This window comes from Gambusia affinis, linkage group LG22, assembly GCF_019740435.1.
Source record: "Gambusia affinis linkage group LG22, SWU_Gaff_1.0, whole genome shotgun sequence".
Taxonomy (NCBI): domain Eukaryota; kingdom Metazoa; phylum Chordata; class Actinopteri; order Cyprinodontiformes; family Poeciliidae; genus Gambusia; species Gambusia affinis.
In genome coordinates, this window is record NC_057889.1 from 7,393,724 (window position 1) to 7,414,217 (window position 20,494).

Sequence of the window (20,494 nt, forward strand, 5' to 3'; positions counted from 1 at the left end):
CATCTTTGATTGCTGGCTAGCTTTTTGCATCTGGTGGGTAAGAGCAAATATGTTGCCTATTGGCTAATGTGTCTTTAAAATTCTTAGGTCTTAATTAGACCTGCCTAAATGCTTTAATCAAGAAGACCAATCCCAAAGAAACATTTGAATTAAATCATTTAAAACTAAACATACTTATTGCCTATGATTACTGTAAACATTAATGGCAACAATTTGGGTGAAAGTGAAAACTGCACATGCATAAAAAAGGTTTTAATCAAATGTTCACCATTACAAAAAAATAAATTTTCACAACTCCAAAAAGACATTTTTCCTGTTCTTAGCTCCATTTCTTATAGTGGTTGTGATGTGTGCTTTTTCCTCGATTGTTGCCACCCATAATTCTGTTCTGCTGAGGTGGTTTGTTGACAAAGATGGCTCTGATTATCAGGAATGTGGTAAAACAGAAAAAGGCTCAAGTTGTCAATCCCCTAATAAATATGCCCCTGTAAAAAAAAAAAAGTGCACTCTTTGAGGAACGCATACATCAAAGTCCAGGTATGCAAACAAGCCATTTTCCTCAACTTAAAACCATGTTTGGAAAATTGTAGCCTAACTGCATGTGTGGAAGTAAAAGCACAGGACCAATGGAGACCAGTAGGACTCGACTCAGTGGAGTCTTTCATTACAGCCAAATGATTCCATATATACAGAAGCAACATGGACGTCAGCACCTGCACGGAGCCTGGGTGTGTTTTACAAGAAAAACAAACACATGTGGTGTCAATGTTGCAGTTTGTTCTGGATGACACAATTTCACAACACTTGTATAAACAGTTTGGGGGAGGAGATATCTTCAGTCAGTGGTTGTTTCTTATTTCACCAGTCCAATTTTCTTTGCTTCAGTTTCATAAATGAGCAACCGCCACATTTTCACAATGAAGACTTCAGCCTCTTCGTCAAGTACCTGGGCAGGAGAGGAAAACCATTGGTTTTAATGGTAAACTTTGATTAAAGGCATCAATGTGAACAGAATATTGCTCACCATGGCAACATCATCCAAGATACTTTGGGGCATACTGTGAGCCATCACCTGAGAGCAGACACAAATATCAGCACAAATATTTCCAGCACCAGACTCTGTAGTTAAAATAATACAAACTAAAGAAAAATATTATAAATAACCTATGATGACATTCATTACTGTTAATATCTTATAATAGTATCCTACAGCAGCAACAAGGTAAACAAAAAATGTTTTTCTTTCACCCTATACAGCTGACTGATCTGAGAAAGTTCTAAAAAAATATCAAAAAATGTTTCTCCCCAGGTTTTCTCAGATTTGGTTAATAGAAATAATTTTGGTGATTCTAATTAATCTAAAACAAGAGATGTTTGGACTGAATTAACTAGACTGTGATGGAAAAATGTCTTTATTATGTTTAAATATCTGATTTCAACTATAACTCAAATGTTACATTGCACTTTCTAAACATTGAAAAGTATTTTTCAAGGATTTCTAGCACTTATACCTTTCGTATCACTTCACTTTTTCTAAAAAATCAGAAACATTTTCTTTTTTTATATTTTTACCTTTGAGCACACAAAGTCCACTAATGTCGGCTCTTCCTCGCCGATATACTCAATGATTTTCTTATTGATCCAGGGTCGAACACGTCGCTCCATTAACGTCTGCGAAACGAGATCACAACACAGGAACTGGATTAAGATGTGAACACAACATGTCATTTACCAAAGTAAAACAAAAGTCATCTTGGTCATTATAAGAAAAGAAAAACTTTACCGTGTCGACCATGGACCAGTCCAGAGGGTAGGAGAACAGTTCTGGTTTGGCTGTCGGTATCTTCTCTATCAGACTCTTGATGTGCTTGCGTTTCTCCTCTGTGTTGGCTCCTTTTATGCTGGACAGTCCGGCGCCGTCGACGCCCAGGCTCTTGTCGTCGTCGTAATCCAGGGGCACCAGCTTCCGCTTGCGTGGCTGTTCATCTGCCTCCTCATCATCAAACTTGTTGAAGACGCTGTCCACTGGAAGCTTCTTCCTCTTGACAGCATTATGCTGGCTGGGGCTCCCAGTAGCACCTGCTGTGGACAGAGGTTAATCACTTAGTCCCTCCAGCTGAAAACATCTCCTTGTCCTCTGGTTACTGTGGGACAATCTGGAAATCTGTCACCATCTCAGTTTTTTGGATTTTTCTGTTTAGAGGTTTATCTAAGGCTAAGCAAATCATCTATATGAACTTGGAATGTAAAATATTGATTGAGTTCATCTAAAGTTGATTGATCTTAGTGATTGATAGTTTATTGATTAGCTTCCATTCATCAGTCGAGGCTTATTTACTCTAAAGCAAAAGAAACATCTTTTCCACTCACCTAGTTTTAGGCTCAGGCCGATCTTGGGCCGGTTCTCGTCCTGCGGCAGAGCGTCTGGCGGTGAGTTTTCGTGCGGGATGATGATGCCACACGGCGACTCCTCTCCGGGGGTGTTGGGAGACACATTGCCACTCGCTGACGATACCGAAGGAGCAGCTGTGATGGGCCGCATCATGGGCTTCAGCTGTGGTTTTGCTTCAACGTTGTCTTCATCATTGTCATAATCTTCCTCCTCGCCTTCCTCTACCTCCTGGTCGGACTGATGAGGATGAGGACGAGGACGAGGCCTTGCGCTGGGTTTGGCCTTTTCCGGCTCTTGTCTACGTTCCCTGTGGTCTCTGGACCCTCTGTGGCGTTCACGCTGCTCCTCGGGTTCGGGCTCTTGGATGATGGGCGGTTGTCTCAGACGCTCCTCCTCCTCTTCTTCCATCTAGACCAATCAGAAGTAGGTAAGAGGAAAGCAGTGTCCAATGGCAGAATAAACAAGGAAAGCTGGATATGAAAGCTAATTTGCAGAGAGAGACTCTGAGGAGAAAGTGACCTTCAACAACAGACAGCATGCCTCCTCACCACCGCTCCACAGAAACACAGTGAACCTGAGTTAAAGAGACAATGATACCCTGCGCAGTTCTGCGTCCGGGTCTGGATGTCCCTCGTCCAACAGCCTCTGTCTGATCTCCTCCAGCTCCTCCTTCTCCCTCTTCCTGTCACGCTCGTCCGCCTCCATCTCCTTCTCTCTGTCTCTGAGACGCTTCTGCAGCGCACTACCCCTAGTGGTCGCAGTGAAAAACAGCAGCTCTCAGAACAATGACCACAGCTGCAGTATTGCATGATCAGTTGAGGTAGATCTGGGTCACACATGCTCAGACTTTCTACACATTTTTCATGTTATAAGAACTGTTTTCAATCATGTTCTCCCATTTTAAAAAGAGAGGTAGAGATATTTCTGGTAAATGGGCCTTAAATGTGACACCAAATTTCACAGAGAGAAGAGAAGGAATGACAAAAGGAAGAATATCCAAGGATGAAAGTGAGGAAGGAATGGCAAGGAAGGTCAGAACAGAAAGGAAATCAAAAAACAAAGTGAATAAGGACAAGAAAGACAAAAAATGACAAGGAATTGAAGAAGCAAGGACAGAAGGACACTAAGAAAAAATGTGGGACAAGGAAGAAACTGATGAAAGAAAGAATAAGAACAAAGAGGTAAGAAGAAACAAAGAAAAGGTAGATAAAAGGAAAGAAGAGACAAGCATTGAATGAAAGAAGGACAATGAAGGACAGATGGTGGAAAAATAAGAAACACAAGGAATGCTGAAGGGAGAAAACGACAAACTGAAGACAAACAGAAACAGAAGATGCTGAAAATAGATATATTTCATGTTCCCACCCCATACTTATCTAGACCAGGACTGGGAAATAAGAACCGTGCAGAATAATTAGGTGACAAGCTAAAGGTTCATCTACTGTATATTTGTTATGAGTTGGAAATTTTCAGGTCATTGACATTAATATTTGTGCAATCATTTCTGTATAATCTATCTTAAGTTCAGACATCTGCAGCTTTGCTCTGGTGTTCTTGCTCACCTGTAGTATTTGGGGTCATCTCTGTCATCATCATAGTCTTCGAGAAACTCCTTCAGTCGTTTGCCTTCTTTTACCTAATTAAAAAAAATGTAGAAACTATGATCCACGTACGCGTAATACCATCAGTTCCTCTAACAAAAGAAGCCTTTTAAACTTAATAAATACTTTATTGGACAATCAAATGCTAATTGACTTTGCAAGTGAAAAAAGTGTGAATTTTAATCCTGAAAAATTCATTCAAAGCCGGAGAGTTCTTCACATGTTCGCCCTGCTCTCACCATTTCTCGTCTGCGCTCATCTTCTCTTTCCGACTCCTTGGCGTAATCCCGAGCCTTTTTCCGCTCCCTCAACTCCCAGTTTTTCAGACGCTATAACAAACAATTAGGGTTGAACACAAACACAAGAAATGTGATATTTTAGAGAAGAATTATAGGTAAAGACATTTCAATTTTACTGGGGGAAAAAAACCTTTTTTGTAGTGGTCCTTTTGCGGGTCACTAGATTTTGATGTAATTACAATCAGAAAACTAAATTCTAACAGATTGAAGACCTTTTGATATACAACCTTTAATCATGCATTTTTTTGTTTTTTTTACTAAATTGTTTTACCTCCTGATATGCCGCCTCCTTATCTCTGAGTTTTCGCTCCAGCTTCCTGCGTTCATAAGCGTCCTCTTCATCTTCTTGGTCACGCTTCTTGTCCCTCTCCCGTTCTCTTTCTCTCTCCCTCTCTCTGTCTCGGCTCAATTCCCTATAAAAAAAAAGGTTTTGATGCATTAGATTTCAATATCCCCTTAGATGAACACGTGTAATAAACAAGTTAAAAAAGGTTTAAATCTTCAGAAAATGAATTGTCTGCACTGACTTAATGGTTTACTTGATAGTTTGTTTGCTCATCATCTCTGAAAAGACTATAAAAGCCATTAACTAATATGATAGGCCGGTTTAAGCAGTAACACAGTTGTACCTTAAAATGGCACAAAACATATTTACACAGGTAATTAGACTATTAGATGCAGACTACAATCAGAGGACGCAGTTTTACCGTTTATGTTAGTTTGATGTCTCCACTCTGAGTAAATAAGCAGAAAATGTAAAACTACTAACACAATCTGGTTTTCAGATTGTGGGAACTTAAAATCACTTAGCAGTGAATTCCTGAAATTGGCCAGTTTTCTGAGTTATATCAGACTGTTTAAAATAAGAATCTCAACATATTCAAGGTTCATACTGAACATTTTACTTCACAAATGTGTCCTTGGCTGTAACAGGTGCACATCTATTTACGTCACCTTGATCGGCTGCGCTCGGCGCTCCGGTCACGGCTACGGTTTCTCTCCCAGTCTCGCTCTCGTTCTATCTCCCTGTTCTTGCGATCACGCTCTTTATCGCGGTCTTTCTCCCTCTCCTGTTCCCGTTCCCTCTTCCTTTCTCTCTCGCGCTCCTTCTCCCTTTCGCGATCCCGCCGTTCTCTTTCCCGCTCTCGTTCTTTTTCTCGCTCCCTCCTTTCACGTTCGAACTCCTGCCGCTCCTTCTCCCGCTTGTCTTTCTCCTCTTCGAGTTTCTGCAGAGCAAAACACACACAGGTTCAGGATTTGCCACTTGACATCCAAGAGGAATCTGCAGTAAGCGTTCATATGTACACAGATCAAGTGGTTTCCAGAGTTTGAGAAGTTTCCAAGGGACATGCCCTAATAACTATGAAGCCACAATCCTATCTGATGGCACAGAAGACTCCCAGTCAGAGAGACTTCATGTATCTAAAGCAACATGGTGTGCTTTGTTGCTTCAAAAGGTGAAGGCTAAAACTAGATTTTAGCAAGTATGTAACTGGAAACCACTCAAATAGCGGGATCTGTGGAACACATTTGACTTTTGGCATTCATAACAACAAAATGCAGCAAATGAAAAATACTTTTTCTTCCTTAAGATCCCTTCTTTCAGGAAAAAAAGGAAAACAAAAAAAAAAAAAAAAAAAACAAGAAACAGGCATCAGTCTTTGGTTGAACTAGTTGTTTGTGACTTACAGGTGTTGAACTACGGACTCAGGCCTTCGCTGCCCCTACAAGCCTTTTAAGTTAGGCCTGGGAGGAAAGCAGGTCACACGGTATATAAGGGAAAAACATTATGGGATTTTTGCCTTGCTTAAGCATCAACATAATCATCAACAATAGCCTTTCATTTAGTGGCTAACACCGCATTTGGAGTAACTCTACATCAACAAATGAACATCAGTTACATTTCTGCACAGATATATGAAATTGTAGAAGCAGTCTTACCCCTGCAGAAGTCTTCAGCTGCTCTTCTTGACTAGTCACACACACACACACACACACACCCCAACCATACAATTTAGCTGAATTACACACAAGGCTTTGAATGCACTTCAGGAAAACATTTCTCTTATTTTGTGCTGTTGTAGAAAGAAAACTGACGAACTGCAACAAACAGACCAACAGAAAGCCTTGGGTGTAATACAAGTTGAAAAAGAAAATGTGACAAAGTTGTGACTTTCTGGATGTCTCTGTCCAGTTTTGATGCTTCCCAAACACCCCTACTTAGAGCAATACACAATCATGTCTCCAGAATCCTTAAAAAAATGCATAAAGTCCTAAATGATTCTTACATTCCTGCCAGGTAACAGCAAAATAAAACATATGACTGAAGATGCACAAAGAAATTGGCTGGTTATTCTAATCCTACTCATAAGATGGTAGACTACATAAAATTTAAACATGCCATTTTTTATTTAGAAACATTAGTTAAAACTTGTAGAACTGCAGAGCTGTGTAATGTTGACTGCTCAACATTACACAGCTATGCCTCATATGCACAGTATTTTGCCTCTGGTCTTAATAGAAATGATTAAAAACTTAAAGTTTAGTTGTATAGTTTCAATAAACGAAGAAAAATAACACCAGAAATTGTGAACATATTCCTAAAAATAATATTAAGCAAGACAAAGTTATTGTAGCCATTTTTAGTTGAGCTTTATTTATACATACCTCTGTGGCAAGACCTGGAAGACTATTTTCAGATTTTAAGTCATGCAGAAAATCATCTCTGAAACCTGTTATATTTTACAATGAACACTGTTGTGAATTTATCCAGTAGTTGGGGAAAAAGGTACTTTTATGTTATCTGTTGATCTTAAAGATAAATTGAAATAGCAAACTAAAGAAAAACAGAATCTATGAAAAAAAAAATAAAAATCACCCACAGAAACCATCTCTGATCAGTGCATCTCCAGCCATAAATAGTTAGTTGAGCAAAAACATTAGCCATCTGGCCTGTTTTCACCAAACTAGAACAACTACTAACTATTCCAAATGCAACATCACTTATCTAACTAAATACTGAACAAAAAGAAGAGGTAAAATAATATTTTAAAAAATATGAAAAACTTATTGCAGTGTTGAGGGGTTTTTTTATATTTATTTTTTAACTAATGACACTAACTGTTATTGCTCTTTAGGACACAAAGGCTCAACGATGCCATGTTCCATAATAAAAGCCTATTTCTCTTACTTACCTCTGTAAGAAGTACACTGATGTCCAGGTCTTTTGTTTTTATTTTATTACATAAACATTTCGGTTGAAAAAATTATTCTTTAACTTCTATTGATGAAATTATGCTGTAATTAAAGAGGTTGGCTTTAATTTTTTAAATGTATTTATTTATATGAAGAACCATGTGCTTCTTTTAATCCTTTGCTCATAAATCTAACATTTATTTGGTGGAAGGAAAGAGAACAGATTATATGATGAGTAGATGAAAGGACAGATTTCATGACACACACACTCACTCTCACACACATAGAGCACGTACCTCGTCAGTCTTCAGATCATCATACTGCTGTGGAGAGGGCGTCCCCACCTCACACGAGCATAATAAAGGTTACAGCAAAAGTCACTGCAGTGGTTACTGAGTCCTTGTGCTTCAACATGAACACCATTAAGACAGACCATCATTTATGGAGAACTTGCACAGGTTCACTGACTCTGGACATTTCCAGGGACCTGCCAATGCATTCATGAGTACGTAGCCAATATGTCATTTGTATTACCATATATGATAGACTGAATTAAACAATTTTAGCCCTGGTCAAAAAGAAAGTGTGCAGTTGCCCCGATGCAAGTCCTCAAGAGGGGGACGCCCAGTATATGTATAAAGGAAAAGAAGGCTGATACTTACATTCTATCCTGGCAACTTTTTCCAAAGCTCTGAGATTCATCTTGCTTTAGTCACCATATGATCACTATCATAATGGTGGGGTTTAATGAATAGATTAGCTTTAATGTAACTTTACATTGTCTCCATGCATTTTTGTGTGATGAATGAAGAAATGGATCTAGAAAAGGTCATACCTAATAATTTCACTAAGGATTTTTTTCTAAGTTAAATGTGCAGTAATTCATATGGTGTAAATGTTTGGTAGAGCCAATTTGTGGATGCGTGTTACAGACATCAGTTCTAATTAAAATATGCCAACTCTAGAAGTGAACTACGTGAGAAACTGTTGTCCAAAACCTGTAATGTCAATTGCAAAATAAATGAAGCCACTTTACCTTGTGAGTGTCGCGAAATTTACTAATCTCTCTGGAAATCAGGTCCCGCTTGTCCTCCTCGATGTCAATGGTGTTAATGTCGTCCTATTGGAAGGGGGGCGGGGGGGTCGAAATCTCAATTTCTAAACTGATTCATTAATTGATTTCAAAATTCATGCCAAACAGAATAGAGTTTAGGTTTACCTCTTCTTTCTTTTCTTTTTTTCTCTTTCGTCTCTGAGCGTCGTCATCCTGCGAAGGTGCGTTGAGTTCTGCGGCGTATTCTCGCATCAATCCATCGATGGCGTCTTTCACTACCTGATCTCTTTTCTTCGTCTCCTCATCAAGAACCTCCACATCGTCACCTCCTCCATCTTCTTCATTCTTATTTTGCTAAAACACAAAATCAGTCAAGCTTCATCATCCAGTCCCACTCCAAACTACAAACGTACAAACTATTTTAATTTCAGTGTGTATGCATACATTAAAAAGTTAAATATGAAGCCATGTGCATGATACATTCTTGGAGTAAAGAATGGCTTTTATTATTATTAATATGTCAAAACTAATTCACACCCCATTTGCTGTCTTCTTCTTGGCCTTCCACTCATCCAGCTGAGCTTTAGTCTTTGCATCCACCTTCACCAGCAGGTTTTTGTCTCCAATCTGCAGGTCATGAAGCAGCCGGAGAGCTCGCAAGGTGGACTCCGGCTCTTTGTACTCACAAAAACCAAACGCTGCAACAGATAAGTTAATGAAACGAGACGTGAAAGCCTGAACAGACAGAGAGGTTTAGAGGTTGAAAGCAAAATCATAACAGAGAAACAAGCCACACCAAAGGCAGGTTAGTTGTACTGTGGGGAAACTTTGTTCAGGAAAAAAAGACATTCTTTAAAGAAAGCCTTTAACTACAGATTTTAATGTTAATTGTACTGAACCTAAACTGGTTGCAGCAATTTTTTACATTTTACCGTTTCTGGCGTAAAACTCCTTTGGGAAAACTTTCCTTGGGGAAAGTTTTGGGACAGCCAGTTGTCCAGGAACACATGTTGTAAACTACAACAAGCAACACCTTAACCTACAGTTCCTACAGATTTCTTATTTATCTAGAATCAAATTTCTAGAATATCTTTTGGACATTTGAGTACTAAATATTCACACCTTGTGTTGCCAAAAGGAGAATTGGAATTTGGACTAGGAAAACGTGCATCTTACACTTTCAGAAGACGTGTTATATACAGTGCGATAAAATAAGGCTGAACTACTCACCAAAAAAAATAGAATTAGTTTTATAAGATATAATGATGCTTGAACTACCTTGAAGTTTTCCAGAAGCTCCTTGAACTCGTTTCCAGCTCAAAACAATACCACATTTCTGTAAAAGTCGGACAAAAGGAAAAATCCGTTCACAAAATAAGAAATATTGTGTGTTTACAAATACTACTATTTATAGGAAAAATTAAATAAAATACTGAGCTCATCTAAAATGTTTCATTTCTTTTCTTCATCTTACCGCCAGCAATTGTCTGATCAGCATGTCTGAAGCTTTCTCCGATATGTTCCCTACAAACACTGTGGTTGTGGGCCCGCTGCTCTCCTCGTCCTTGGCTCGCATTGCAGAAAGGTCTTTCTTTGGAACAGGAGGCTTACTGACGACCGGAACAGAAGAAACCATAACTGCAGGGGCCGGGGCCATGATGCCCATGTGAACTGGGATCATTGGAGTTCCTAAAACAGGCAGAGGAAATGCATAAATAAAGCAGAAACAAAGCTACAAGAACAAAATATATGTTAAGATAAGCCATGAGAACATGCAAATCCTACAATACCCACCAGTTGGCAAGTTTCTTTTGCTATCAGGAAGGGCAGTAAAACAATTCATCCTGTTAAAACTCTGTTTAAACAAAAATAAATCTACATCATAACATTTGGAATCTCAGTTTCATGACTACACACAAAATGCTTATTTTTAATTGCCTTTTAAAACTGTTCTATTTCTTAAACTATTGTGTGTGTATTCGCATCATTTAAAGTAATGAAAACTGGAAAAACATTTATTGACCTCATAGGATTCTTTTAAAGGTAGATAACATTTTTAATTTGTCTGATTGTAGAGTCTCATAGTTATCAAAGCATGTAAAAATCATATTCTTATTGTTTATTTGATAACCTTCCCAATAAATTGAGAAAATAAATTGGCTGCTGGTCATTTTGTTCCTTCACAATAACCTTGTAGCTCCTGCGATTTGAAGATTTCAAGTAATTTGCTCTAGTCTACTGTAAAGAAATGAAACTGCTATGTGACAATCAGTAATATATGAAATTGGTGAAAACAAGGAAGAACTGTTTTGAGACAATTTACCTCCATTGTTCCTACAGAAAAATGAATTTAGACACTTCAGTTTAAGTACATTGCTATAAACTGGAAGTAGAAAGGGACATGATTGAGTTATAAGCTGGTGAAGGAGCAATATTTCATCAGGGGTGACCATTGTGATTCAACTAAGCAAAAATGCAAATAACTGTCATAATATTATTTTTTTGTTGTTGTTTATTTGTACCATACAAGAGGAGAGGAGGTGGACTACTATTTTTTGCGTTTTCCAGTAGCACCAGTCTGTTGTATATAACTCATTTGAAAAGAATTACACAAAAAATTATGTTACACACAAAAGGTACATAATTACCTGAGGGGAAGCCAGCATACTGATGAGGTATCCCAGGAGGGGGCAACAGCGGCCGGTTTAAATGAGGGGGGAAGGACATTCTGAATGTGGTTATGACCTAATAAGCACAAACAAACACCTTTAATCGTGTTATCAATTGTGATTATTTAGACTTTGTATGTAAATATATCAATATTGTACAATAATTGTGTCCAAGTTAGTTTTAACGTTTAGGGCACACAAAAAGAAACACTTCCTGCTATATTATCTTAATGTTTAACCAGGTATCGGCAATGATTTTTACTCGACTCAATTGGAAAGTTACTTAAAAATAGATAGGTTTATCTGGAGGGCATCAACTAATTTAATGCTGTGAAGTCCAAAGCTTCACGAACTGCTAAGTAAATTTGAGCCTGACAATTAAAAACAAGCAGCTAAGTTAGCTAAAGCTAGCACTGAGCACGTTCCTACACCCGGCACAAGCAAATAATGCTAACCTGACATTAGCCCCAGTCGCTCTTACCTAATATACAAAACTGGCATTTAATCGGGTAAAAATACGTTTAAAAAAACTCAAATGTAAATGTATACATACCACAAAACCAAGTGGCGCACAGTAAGATAATATCCACTATACAGAGTTTAATTATGGTGATAATTCCGCCAACGTTTAGGACGTTAGATTTAGCACTGCAACTAGCCGCGGCCTTCAAACAACACTTTCGCGCAAGCGTTCTACGCACCGGGGTAAGTGCGTTTGTTTTGCGTATCAGGACGTGGCTGTTCAGGCGGAGAGTAACCCACATCTCACCTTGGTGGACAATATTATGTTTCCAGTTTGGTAAAGTCATCAAAAGGTCACCCACACACGTAATTAAATTATATTTTTTTTAACAAACAGTTTTACAAGGAGAGCTTACCAAATTGCGGATGACACTTACAAGCAGCGGTCCCAACCCTTCTTGGCTCTCAGCGCGCAACGCGTAAAAGTACAAATAAATCCCAAAATTACGGGCCACCGTATAAAATAATAAATTCCAGGTTAATTTAAAGTTGATAAAGCTAATTCTATACAATCCAAACAATCAGACTCAGATTCAATACATTCCATGTAATTTCATATAATAACACAATGCTGTTAAAGTAAGGGCTGGTTAAGTAATTTATCAGAGGCAACTAACTTGGTAACAAACCATTTGTTTATGTTGTAAATAAAAACACTTTGTAGCACGTTATATCTTGAGATATCAAACAGGATGTTTGTGAACTGTCGCTTGTGATAATCATATATTCAACTAAGATCAGGGTGGGAAAATGTCACATTTTCTATTTCCATTCTTTCTGCTCAAGTGTTAACCTTGACTCAGCGAATAAAAAGTATTTTTATCTTCAAACGTCAGCCTTAGAAATCTAAATTAATTAGTAAACGATCTGGTTTTTACTTATCTGCCTTGTTTTATTTTTACATACAAACGGTCAGAGTTAGGAGTTTTGAATATACTAGGTTCTCGCCCCTTATTAACAAACAGGAAAGTCCTATAATCTTTTATTCCAGATGTCAGTAATAACATATTCACTTTATTTCCAGACAAAAAGTAGTACATAGCATTTAAAAATAAGAAATATAAATCATCAAATGAAGAAGACCACATATACAATACAATAGTACAATTACAATAATAATAATAATAATAATAATAATAATAATAATAATAATAATAATAATAATAATAATAATAATAATAATAATAATAATAATAATAGCGACTTTCTATTACTGATTTCCGTTTCCTCTTTGCAACTTCGTGACGTCACGCACGGGCGGGTTTTTGATGGAAAGCGCTAGAACAAACGAAGCACACCCTCCATGTTTCGGAATATCCATCCATCACATTAAAAAGATCTGTGTTCTTTGTCAAATTACTCGGTAAGCAATGGTGTTCTTTGAATTTAGACTTTGTGACCTCTTTTGTTATAGGCAGATTGCCTCGCAGCTCTATTTTAAGACATAACCTTTAATGTCCAGAAATGTCGTCTCTTAATAAATGCTTAGCTGTTCCTCAAACTGCCACATGATGGAGACAATTGCACACCGAGATTAGAAGGTTTAATTTACTGAATTATTAAAGCACACTTTGTTTATTAGAATGTTTGGTTGTTAATGAGTGTGTTTTTGTTGTTGTTCGTACTTCAGCAGTATAATTTCATTACAGCTAACTCAATTCACTTAACACTTTGTAAATTATATAGTTAATAAAATTTTAAGAACGTAAATTTCATCATTTTAAAATTCCAATTTATCTCACTTTAAGTATAAATTCCGCTTCATTCCATGTCCAGCTGTATTTTATTTGCCTTTACTTGAAAGTCTGGCTGCAGTAAACGAGGTGCCGCGGATGGATACACTAGAACCCACGTGTATAAAGACTCCCTGTGCTGAAACATAAAGTTCCTTTCCTTTTTCTCCCATCAGTGAGCACCGGGGCTACGCTTCTGTTGCATTTTATTCAAGAAAAGTCAACTAATTTAACAAGGTACGCACACCAGTTTTTCCGACTTTTAACGCGGACAATATATATGTAAATATTTTTTAAACTAGCTATCGAGTTATGTAGTATTACATTGCTGATTAAGAGTTCATGAGTCATGTCAACCGTTAAACGCAGTTTTTTGTTGGAAGCCGCTATAGGCCTTCGTATGAGCTAACTGTATGCCCATGGAGTTGATGATCGATGTTTAATTCGCTTAAACTCGTATTTGTCCTGTAAACATACAGTCTGATGAGCGGTGATGCTGGGCAATGTGAATGCGGCACTGCTGCACTGTGATGTCAGGCAGGTGGGGTGGACGTTACGTCTCTGAATCAATGGACTTCAGCGGGCAAGCAGTTAAACTATTAACGGTCACAATGTCTGGATGTGGTCACAAAAAATGGGAGGGGGGAGATTCTACGTTAAATTTAGTTTTAAGAAAATTTCAGTTGTTATGAAGCACGCGTAAATTTTAGTTACGTAATCGAAGAAAACGTTTTGAACACGGACCGTGATTCAAGCTTAAACTGCACTGCATTTTTTTTTTACATTTTAAATTATTCTAATAGCTAGTGGACAAATGACATGATTGAAGACTCTACGTCGATTTTGAGCTGAAACCAACCAAACGTTGAGTGTGCCAACGGTTTTTGAAACGGCCGTTTATCCAACTGTCGATTGTTACGCCAACCGCTGGGATTTGGGGGCTTTTGCTGTCCGAGTTGATGGGTCCTAATTTTAGTCATTATGTTTATGGCGTTGCACTGGCTTGTTTCAGGCAGTCCCGACTCCGTTTCTACAGTAAAGTGGAATAACTTTGCCGTTTTGCCGCTCCTAAGCACGTGTTTTCGGTTTCATTGTCTAGGCACAGACGCCATGTTTGTTAATGGACACTTCCGCTAATGTGTAGTAAGATGCTGGAGACAGTCCCAACTTAATAAAGTGGGGACAGTTATAAAAAAAAAACACATAATCCGCGATCGGCTTTACTTGTCTGTTCCTTCTGGAAATTGAAGTGCCATATTAGTAAATATGATAGACCATGTGTTTTTATAAATGTAGTTTTAGCTTTAAAGTTTTAAATTCAATATGGTATGATTTGGAAGGAATCATGTTTGATGGATGGTTATCCATCCTTACTGTTAAACGTTCTTAAACCATTAGGTATTCGTAATGTTTACCCCTTTAAAATATACACTTTTTATGTAAATTAGGTCTTGTGGAATACATTGGTGTTTTGTTTTTGTTTGGTTTTTTTTCTTCCAAGTTTATTTTTGATCTGATTTTGAAACAATTGTAGACTATAAGCGCATAATTAAGCTGTACTACACTATAGAATTTTAAAGGTGAAAATTTAATGACTTTCTTAGGTATGTTGTCTTCTGAACCACCTAAAAGTAGTCAATCTTGTTTTTCTACTACAAACAAATCGAGTTTGGTAGAATTACTCATTGCCTCAGAAAATCGGTGGCAGTATTGAAGAACAGCAAAGAGCTTAAAGTTTGATACAAATTTGCATTTTACTTTGTATATCTGAGGCCCTAAACACAACTTTGTCTGACTCCCAAAAATTTTTTTCAATTTGAATCTTCCAAAAAGAAGTCTTGTTTTTAAATTAACTGTTGGATATTACTCTTTTTGTTTGTCATAACTTGCTATTGACAGTTTGCTACATCCTCACTGTATGCTGGTCCTGTTCTAGATAACTGTATGTTGCAGTCATTAATGAAGTAAACTTGAGGGCTTTCTTTTTTCCAAGTCACTTATGTATGATCAATCATGAATTTTATCACCCTACTCAGATACTTGTGGAACATCACTAGTAACCTTCACTAAATCAGTCTATTTGCAATATTTGAATTACTCACATCAGAATCTTCTGTGCAGATGCCTGAAGAAATGCACCAAGAGGAGGAGGTTGAGACCTTTGCCTTCCAGGCAGAGATTGCTCAGCTGATGTCCCTGATCATCAACACCTTCTATTCCAACAAGGAGATCTTCCTCAGGGAGCTGATCTCTAACTCATCTGATGTAAGTGAGCAAGGTCTTCTGTTCTCACTGTACAACCTTGAGTGAGAGTGCCACCTTTTTAGGTCGATGAATACGTAATATACACACTTGCATAACAAATCTGACTTTCTGCATCCTCAGGCTCTGGACAAAATCCGCTATGAAAGCTTGACCGACCCGACAAAGCTGGACAGCGGCAAGGATCTGAAAATCGACATTATCCCAAACAAAGCAGACCGAACCCTGACCCTGATCGACACTGGAATTGGTATGACCAAGGCCGACCTCATTAACAACCTGGGAACAATCGCAAAGTCGGGAACAAAGGCCTTCATGGAGGCCCTGCAGGTACTTAAGCAAAGTTTAGCTATTAAATTTTATTAAAAACCTGATGGGTGTAAATGATATAACTAATTCTGAATTTATTTATTTTCCTAGGCTGGTGCTGACATCTCTATGATCGGGCAGTTTGGTGTGGGTTTCTACTCTGCCTATCTTGTTGCTGAGAAAGTGGTCGTCATTACAAAGCACAATGATGATGAGCAGTATGCCTGGGAGTCATCTGCTGGCGGTTCCTTCACAGTCAAGGTTGACAGTGGTGTGTGTCCTGAATAAGGTTTTGTAGTTATAAAATCTGCAGATGCTTTTTGTCTCCCTCTCAATAAATGTGTGCTTCCAGGTGAGCCCATTGGCCGCGGAACAAAGATCATCTTGCACCTAAAGGAGGACCAAACAGAGTACATCGAAGAAAAGAGGGTCAAGGAGATCGTCAAGAAGCACTCTCAGTTCATCGGCTACCCCATCACTCTGTTTGTAAGCGCTGAAAATGCTCCCTTCTGATTGATGGAAACTTAATTGGCAAACATTTTAAACTGACTTTGCGTTTTGTAGGTGGAGAAGGAACGTGACAAGGAGATCAGCGATGACGAGGCAGAGGAGGAAAAAGTTGAAAAGGAGGAGAAGGAAGAAGGCGAGGACAAACCCAAGATCGAGGATGTAGGGTCAGATGATGAAGAGGATTCTAAAGACAAGGACAAGAAGAAGAAAAAGAAGATCAAGGAGAAGTACATAGATCAGGAGGAGCTGAACAAGACCAAGCCCATCTGGACCAGAAACCCTGATGACATCACAAATGAGGAATACGGCGAGTTCTACAAGAGTCTGACCAACGACTGGGAAGATCACTTGGCCGTCAAGGTATGTAGAACCTCTTGAAGATGTCAGACTCTGAGTCAGACTAAACTGGAATGAAAATGAACTTTGACTCTTTTACAGCACTTCTCAGTGGAAGGCCAGCTGGAGTTCCGGGCCCTGCTCTTCATTCCCCGCCGTGCACCTTTTGACCTCTTTGAGAACAAGAAAAAGAAGAATAACATCAAGCTGTATGTGAGGAGAGTCTTCATTATGGACAACTGTGAGGAGCTCATCCCAGAGTACCTGAGTAAGTTATAGGTCTCCTTTTAATAGTCCTGGCTGTAAACCAAAGCATTAACGACATTAAAGGACAAAATGATCGAGCCATTACTTTTGTCCCATCAGACTTTGTCCGTGGTGTGGTGGACTCTGAGGACCTGCCCCTAAACATCTCCAGAGAAATGCTGCAGCAGAGCAAAATCCTGAAGGTCATCCGCAAAAACATTGTGAAGAAATGTCTGGAGCTGTTTGCAGAACTGGCAGAGGACAAAGAAAACTACAAGAAGTTCTACGAGGGCTTCTCCAAGAACATCAAGGTACCAAACACTGCAACAAAAATTACTTCTAGACTCTGCAAACAATACTTGGTATTTCATGTTTAGATAGTTGAGGGAGGTAATAAATGTTTTTTTCCACACCTTTGTTTAGCTGGGAATCCACGAAGACTCCCAGAATCGCAAGAAGCTCTCAGAGCTGCTGCGCTACCACAGTTCCCAGTCTGGAGATGAGATGACCTCCTTGACAGAGTACCTCACCCGCATGAAGGAGAACCAAAAGTCAATCTATTACATCACAGGTAAACTTTAGTCATGAACAAAGTCTTTGATGTTTAGGCTTTGTTTTTAAAATGTTTCAGCTGACTATATCTGCATTCTGTCTTCAGGCGAGAGCAAAGATCAGGTGGCAAACTCTGCTTTCGTTGAGCGTGTCCGCAAGCGTGGCTTCGAGGTGCTGTACATGACCGAGCCCATCGACGAGTACTGCGTGCAGCAGCTGAAGGAGTTTGACGGAAAGACCCTGGTCTCCGTTACCAAAGAGGGTCTGGAGTTGCCAGAGGATGAGGAGGAGAAGAAAAAGATGGAGGAGGACAAGGCCAAATACGAGAACTTGTGCAAGCTCATGAAGGAGATCCTGGACAAGAAAGTGGAAAAGGTTGGCGACTTGAAGGCTTGACTATACTGAATGTGTTGGGATTGTTTAACGTTATCCTTTAACACTCCATCCTGCCTTCTTTAGGTCACTGTGTCCAACAGGTTGGTGTCGTCCCCCTGCTGCATCGTCACAAGCACCTACGGCTGGACGGCAAACATGGAGCGGATCATGAAGGCCCAGGCGCTCAGGGACAACTCCACCATGGGCTACATGATGGCCAAGAAGCACTTGGAGATCAACCCAGACCACCCAATCATGGAGACCCTGAGGCAGAAGGCTGAGGCTGACAAGAACGACAAAGCTGTCAAAGACCTCGTGGTTCTGCTGTTTGAAACAGCCCTGTTGTCCTCTGGATTCTCCCTGGATGATCCACAGACCCACTCCAACAGAATCTACAGAATGATCAAACTTGGCCTGGGTAAAGGCACACTTAAATTAATTTATCCAGCTTATTTATCTTGTATTTCAAAGATGATTCAACAACTGCTCGTCTTGTAGGTATCGACGATGAGGATATTCCCACAGAGGAGGCCACCTCCACATCTGTCCCTGAAGAGATGCCTCCTCTAGAAGGAGACGATGATGCTTCACGCATGGAAGAAGTTGATTAAGCCGACCCTTCACTCAGATTCCAAATACTTTAGCCCCACTTTTGCCGTTGTTCATCCTTTTAAAGTGCAGTACCTGCAAATTATTAAACATTCCTGTAGTGTAAGTCCGGTGTTTCTGGAGCCATACACTGCAAGACCTTTAAAGAGAAGTAGTTTTCATTTTTGCTGTGACAGTTTAAGGTGACCTTTGTTTTTTTTAAGTAATGTTCCAACTTAAATGTTAATGGTAAATGTTCTAGTATGGGACTGTTTCATTCCATGATCAAAGTCCAGAGTCTCTTGAGGAGGGGCGATGTTATGTGCAATGCTGCATGGAGAGAAGACTGTATGATTCCTTTGCCTGACTGCAGGTTCAACTGTATTCCAAGTCTTGTTTTTTGCAAAAAAAATAAAGATGTAATACCTTACTTTGTATCTCTTCCTTCATTAGTAAGGTGAATATATGCATACATTTTGAAACGATTAATTCATATTCAGTTACATTGACTGTTACCCTCATCTCTCCAGTAGGGGGAGATGCAGCTCTAGGATGTACATCTCAGCTGATCCCACCCTTTCAGCTGTTTACAAGAGTTGTTTCCATAGCAACTTGCACATCTCAACAAACTGCTCAGCTATTGAGTGGATATTTAATACAGAAATTGATGTAACTTGTGTTTGGTTTATTTATTTATTTTTTGTCCCTCAGTGTTTCTACTTCAACCCCCACAAATGTTTGACAGATATCAACTTGCTGAGTAGTGCTGTCTAGACCTCAAGCCTGTCTTTCCTCAGTTCTCTTCAGTGGTTCTTTTAACTGAATTGGGGAAAAGTGACTGACCAAAATCTCCACAAGATTATCTGCTAAAAATCTTTCCAGTATTGTATACTGGGTGGAAGTCGCGTCCTGCTAACTTTATATAAATTGGGACCCGGATGACATGTAGTTGGAACCATGATTTATACTTGCACATAAAATCTAAGATAAAAAGACCAGTTTGTTCTCTATCACAGTTATGCAGCAGGACAACCCCAAATTATATTTTTCTTTCTTTTTTTTCTTTTTTTTTGTAGAAAAAAAAACTCAAGATCTGCTTTGTAACTGTTTGAAAAGAAGTTAAAGGACATGAATGCTTTCTGGTAGCAAATACTGGTAAATTTGTAAATAAATGAACTGGTTAGCTTATTTTCACACCCTTGTACTTGTCTAACATGGTACCATTTCTTTTCAACTTATAATGGGAAAAACAAATCATTATGATTTTAGAGAAATACGAAAAAGCAAAGCATAAAAAGGTACACTAAGTGCACAGATATCTTGAAAGTATGAGCCATAAGCTATGTTTCTGAGGGGGAAATGTATCACCTTCAGGTTTCCTGGAAGTCATGTGCTTAAAAAGTGTGAGGGGGTGGCACCGGCAGCCTTTCTACTACTGTCAGTAAAACTGACATGTGGGTGTCTCTCCCTCATCAACACTGCAGCTCACATGTGCCACAGTCAGAGTAGCTGCAGGTAACTTCATCTGTGTCACTTAGAAAAAAAAAAAAGGACTTCCTCGAGCTAAGATTTTTGCTGCATGACTGATATTAAATTTCACAGATATTGTTTTAAAAGACTGTTGGGGAAAATATATTAGAGCCCATAAAAAAGTTAATGTACAGCTGCATTGAAGCAAAAAGAAAACTCCAATCCTCTTGTGTTTAATTTGACCTCAGGAAAATTAGATCTCTTCTGTGAGGCCTTCAGAGGTTCATTAGAGAGCAACCAGCATCACGAAGACTGAGAAACAAAAAAGATAGCTTATGGATAAAGTTTTTTTTTTTTTTTTTAAGTTAAAAACAGAGTTAA

The 20,494-nt window shown here is 38.8% G+C and overlaps 2 protein-coding genes across 3 annotated transcripts; one reads left to right on the forward strand and one right to left on the reverse strand.

Annotated features, from left to right (window-relative positions):
* Positions 1 to 218: 218 nt before the first annotated feature.
* On the reverse strand, positions 219 to 11,914 carry rbm25b (RNA binding motif protein 25b). Of its 2 annotated transcripts, none has more exons than XM_044107238.1 (17): positions 11,764 to 11,914; positions 11,190 to 11,286; positions 10,016 to 10,230; positions 9,820 to 9,877; positions 9,079 to 9,239; positions 8,707 to 8,895; positions 8,524 to 8,607; positions 5,247 to 5,518; positions 4,564 to 4,705; positions 4,233 to 4,322; positions 3,955 to 4,028; positions 2,990 to 3,140; positions 2,371 to 2,800; positions 1,784 to 2,079; positions 1,573 to 1,671; positions 1,025 to 1,072; positions 219 to 946 (listed from the first exon to the last, which is right to left on the reverse strand). In XM_044107238.1, the coding sequence occupies exons 2-17, from the start codon at positions 11,266 to 11,268 to the stop codon at positions 854 to 856; spliced, it is 2,481 nt and encodes an 826-aa protein (XP_043963173.1). In that variant the 5' UTR covers positions 11,269 to 11,286; positions 11,764 to 11,914; the 3' UTR covers positions 219 to 853. The 2 variants fall into 2 exon arrangements, with proteins under 2 accessions (XP_043963173.1, XP_043963172.1); XM_044107237.1 differs by having other exon boundaries at positions 1,784 to 2,082.
* Positions 11,915 to 13,556: 1,642 nt separating this feature from the next.
* Positions 13,557 to 19,073, forward strand: hsp90ab1 (heat shock protein 90, alpha (cytosolic), class B member 1). The gene is made up of 12 exons (XM_044107243.1): positions 13,557 to 13,702; positions 15,587 to 15,730; positions 15,851 to 16,057; positions 16,148 to 16,307; positions 16,389 to 16,522; positions 16,601 to 16,906; positions 16,985 to 17,150; positions 17,249 to 17,439; positions 17,552 to 17,699; positions 17,787 to 18,055; positions 18,140 to 18,473; positions 18,554 to 19,073. Exons 2-12 carry the CDS (start codon positions 15,587 to 15,589, stop codon positions 18,664 to 18,666), a joined length of 2,172 nt encoding a protein of 723 aa, XP_043963178.1. The 5' UTR covers positions 13,557 to 13,702; the 3' UTR covers positions 18,667 to 19,073.
* Positions 19,074 to 20,494: the final 1,421 nt, after the last annotated feature.

What these genes read in the sequence shown, in the direction of transcription:
- rbm25b (XM_044107237.1), bottom strand. Translation starts at nt 11,268, where the DNA reads ATGTCCTTCCCCCCTCATTTAAACCGGCCGCTGTTGCCCCCTCCTGGG. An exon ending in AGCTTCTGGAAAACTTCAAG is followed by an intron (nt 9,240 to 9,819) that starts GTAGTTCAAGCA and finishes TATCTGTTGCAG; the next exon opens with CGTTTGGTTTTTGTGAGTAC. An exon ending in GCCGAGCGCAGCCGATCAAG is followed by an intron (nt 4,706 to 5,246) that starts GTGACGTAAATA and finishes TTTTTTTTATAG; the next exon opens with GGAATTGAGCCGAGACAGAG.
- hsp90ab1 (XM_044107243.1), top strand. Translation starts at nt 15,587, where the DNA reads ATGCCTGAAGAAATGCACCAAGAGGAGGAGGTTGAGACCTTTGCCTTC. An exon ending in CACAGTCAAGGTTGACAGTG is followed by an intron (nt 16,308 to 16,388) that starts GTGTGTGTCCTG and finishes GTGTGCTTCCAG; the next exon opens with GTGAGCCCATTGGCCGCGGA. An exon ending in TGGACAAGAAAGTGGAAAAG is followed by an intron (nt 18,056 to 18,139) that starts GTTGGCGACTTG and finishes TGCCTTCTTTAG; the next exon opens with GTCACTGTGTCCAACAGGTT.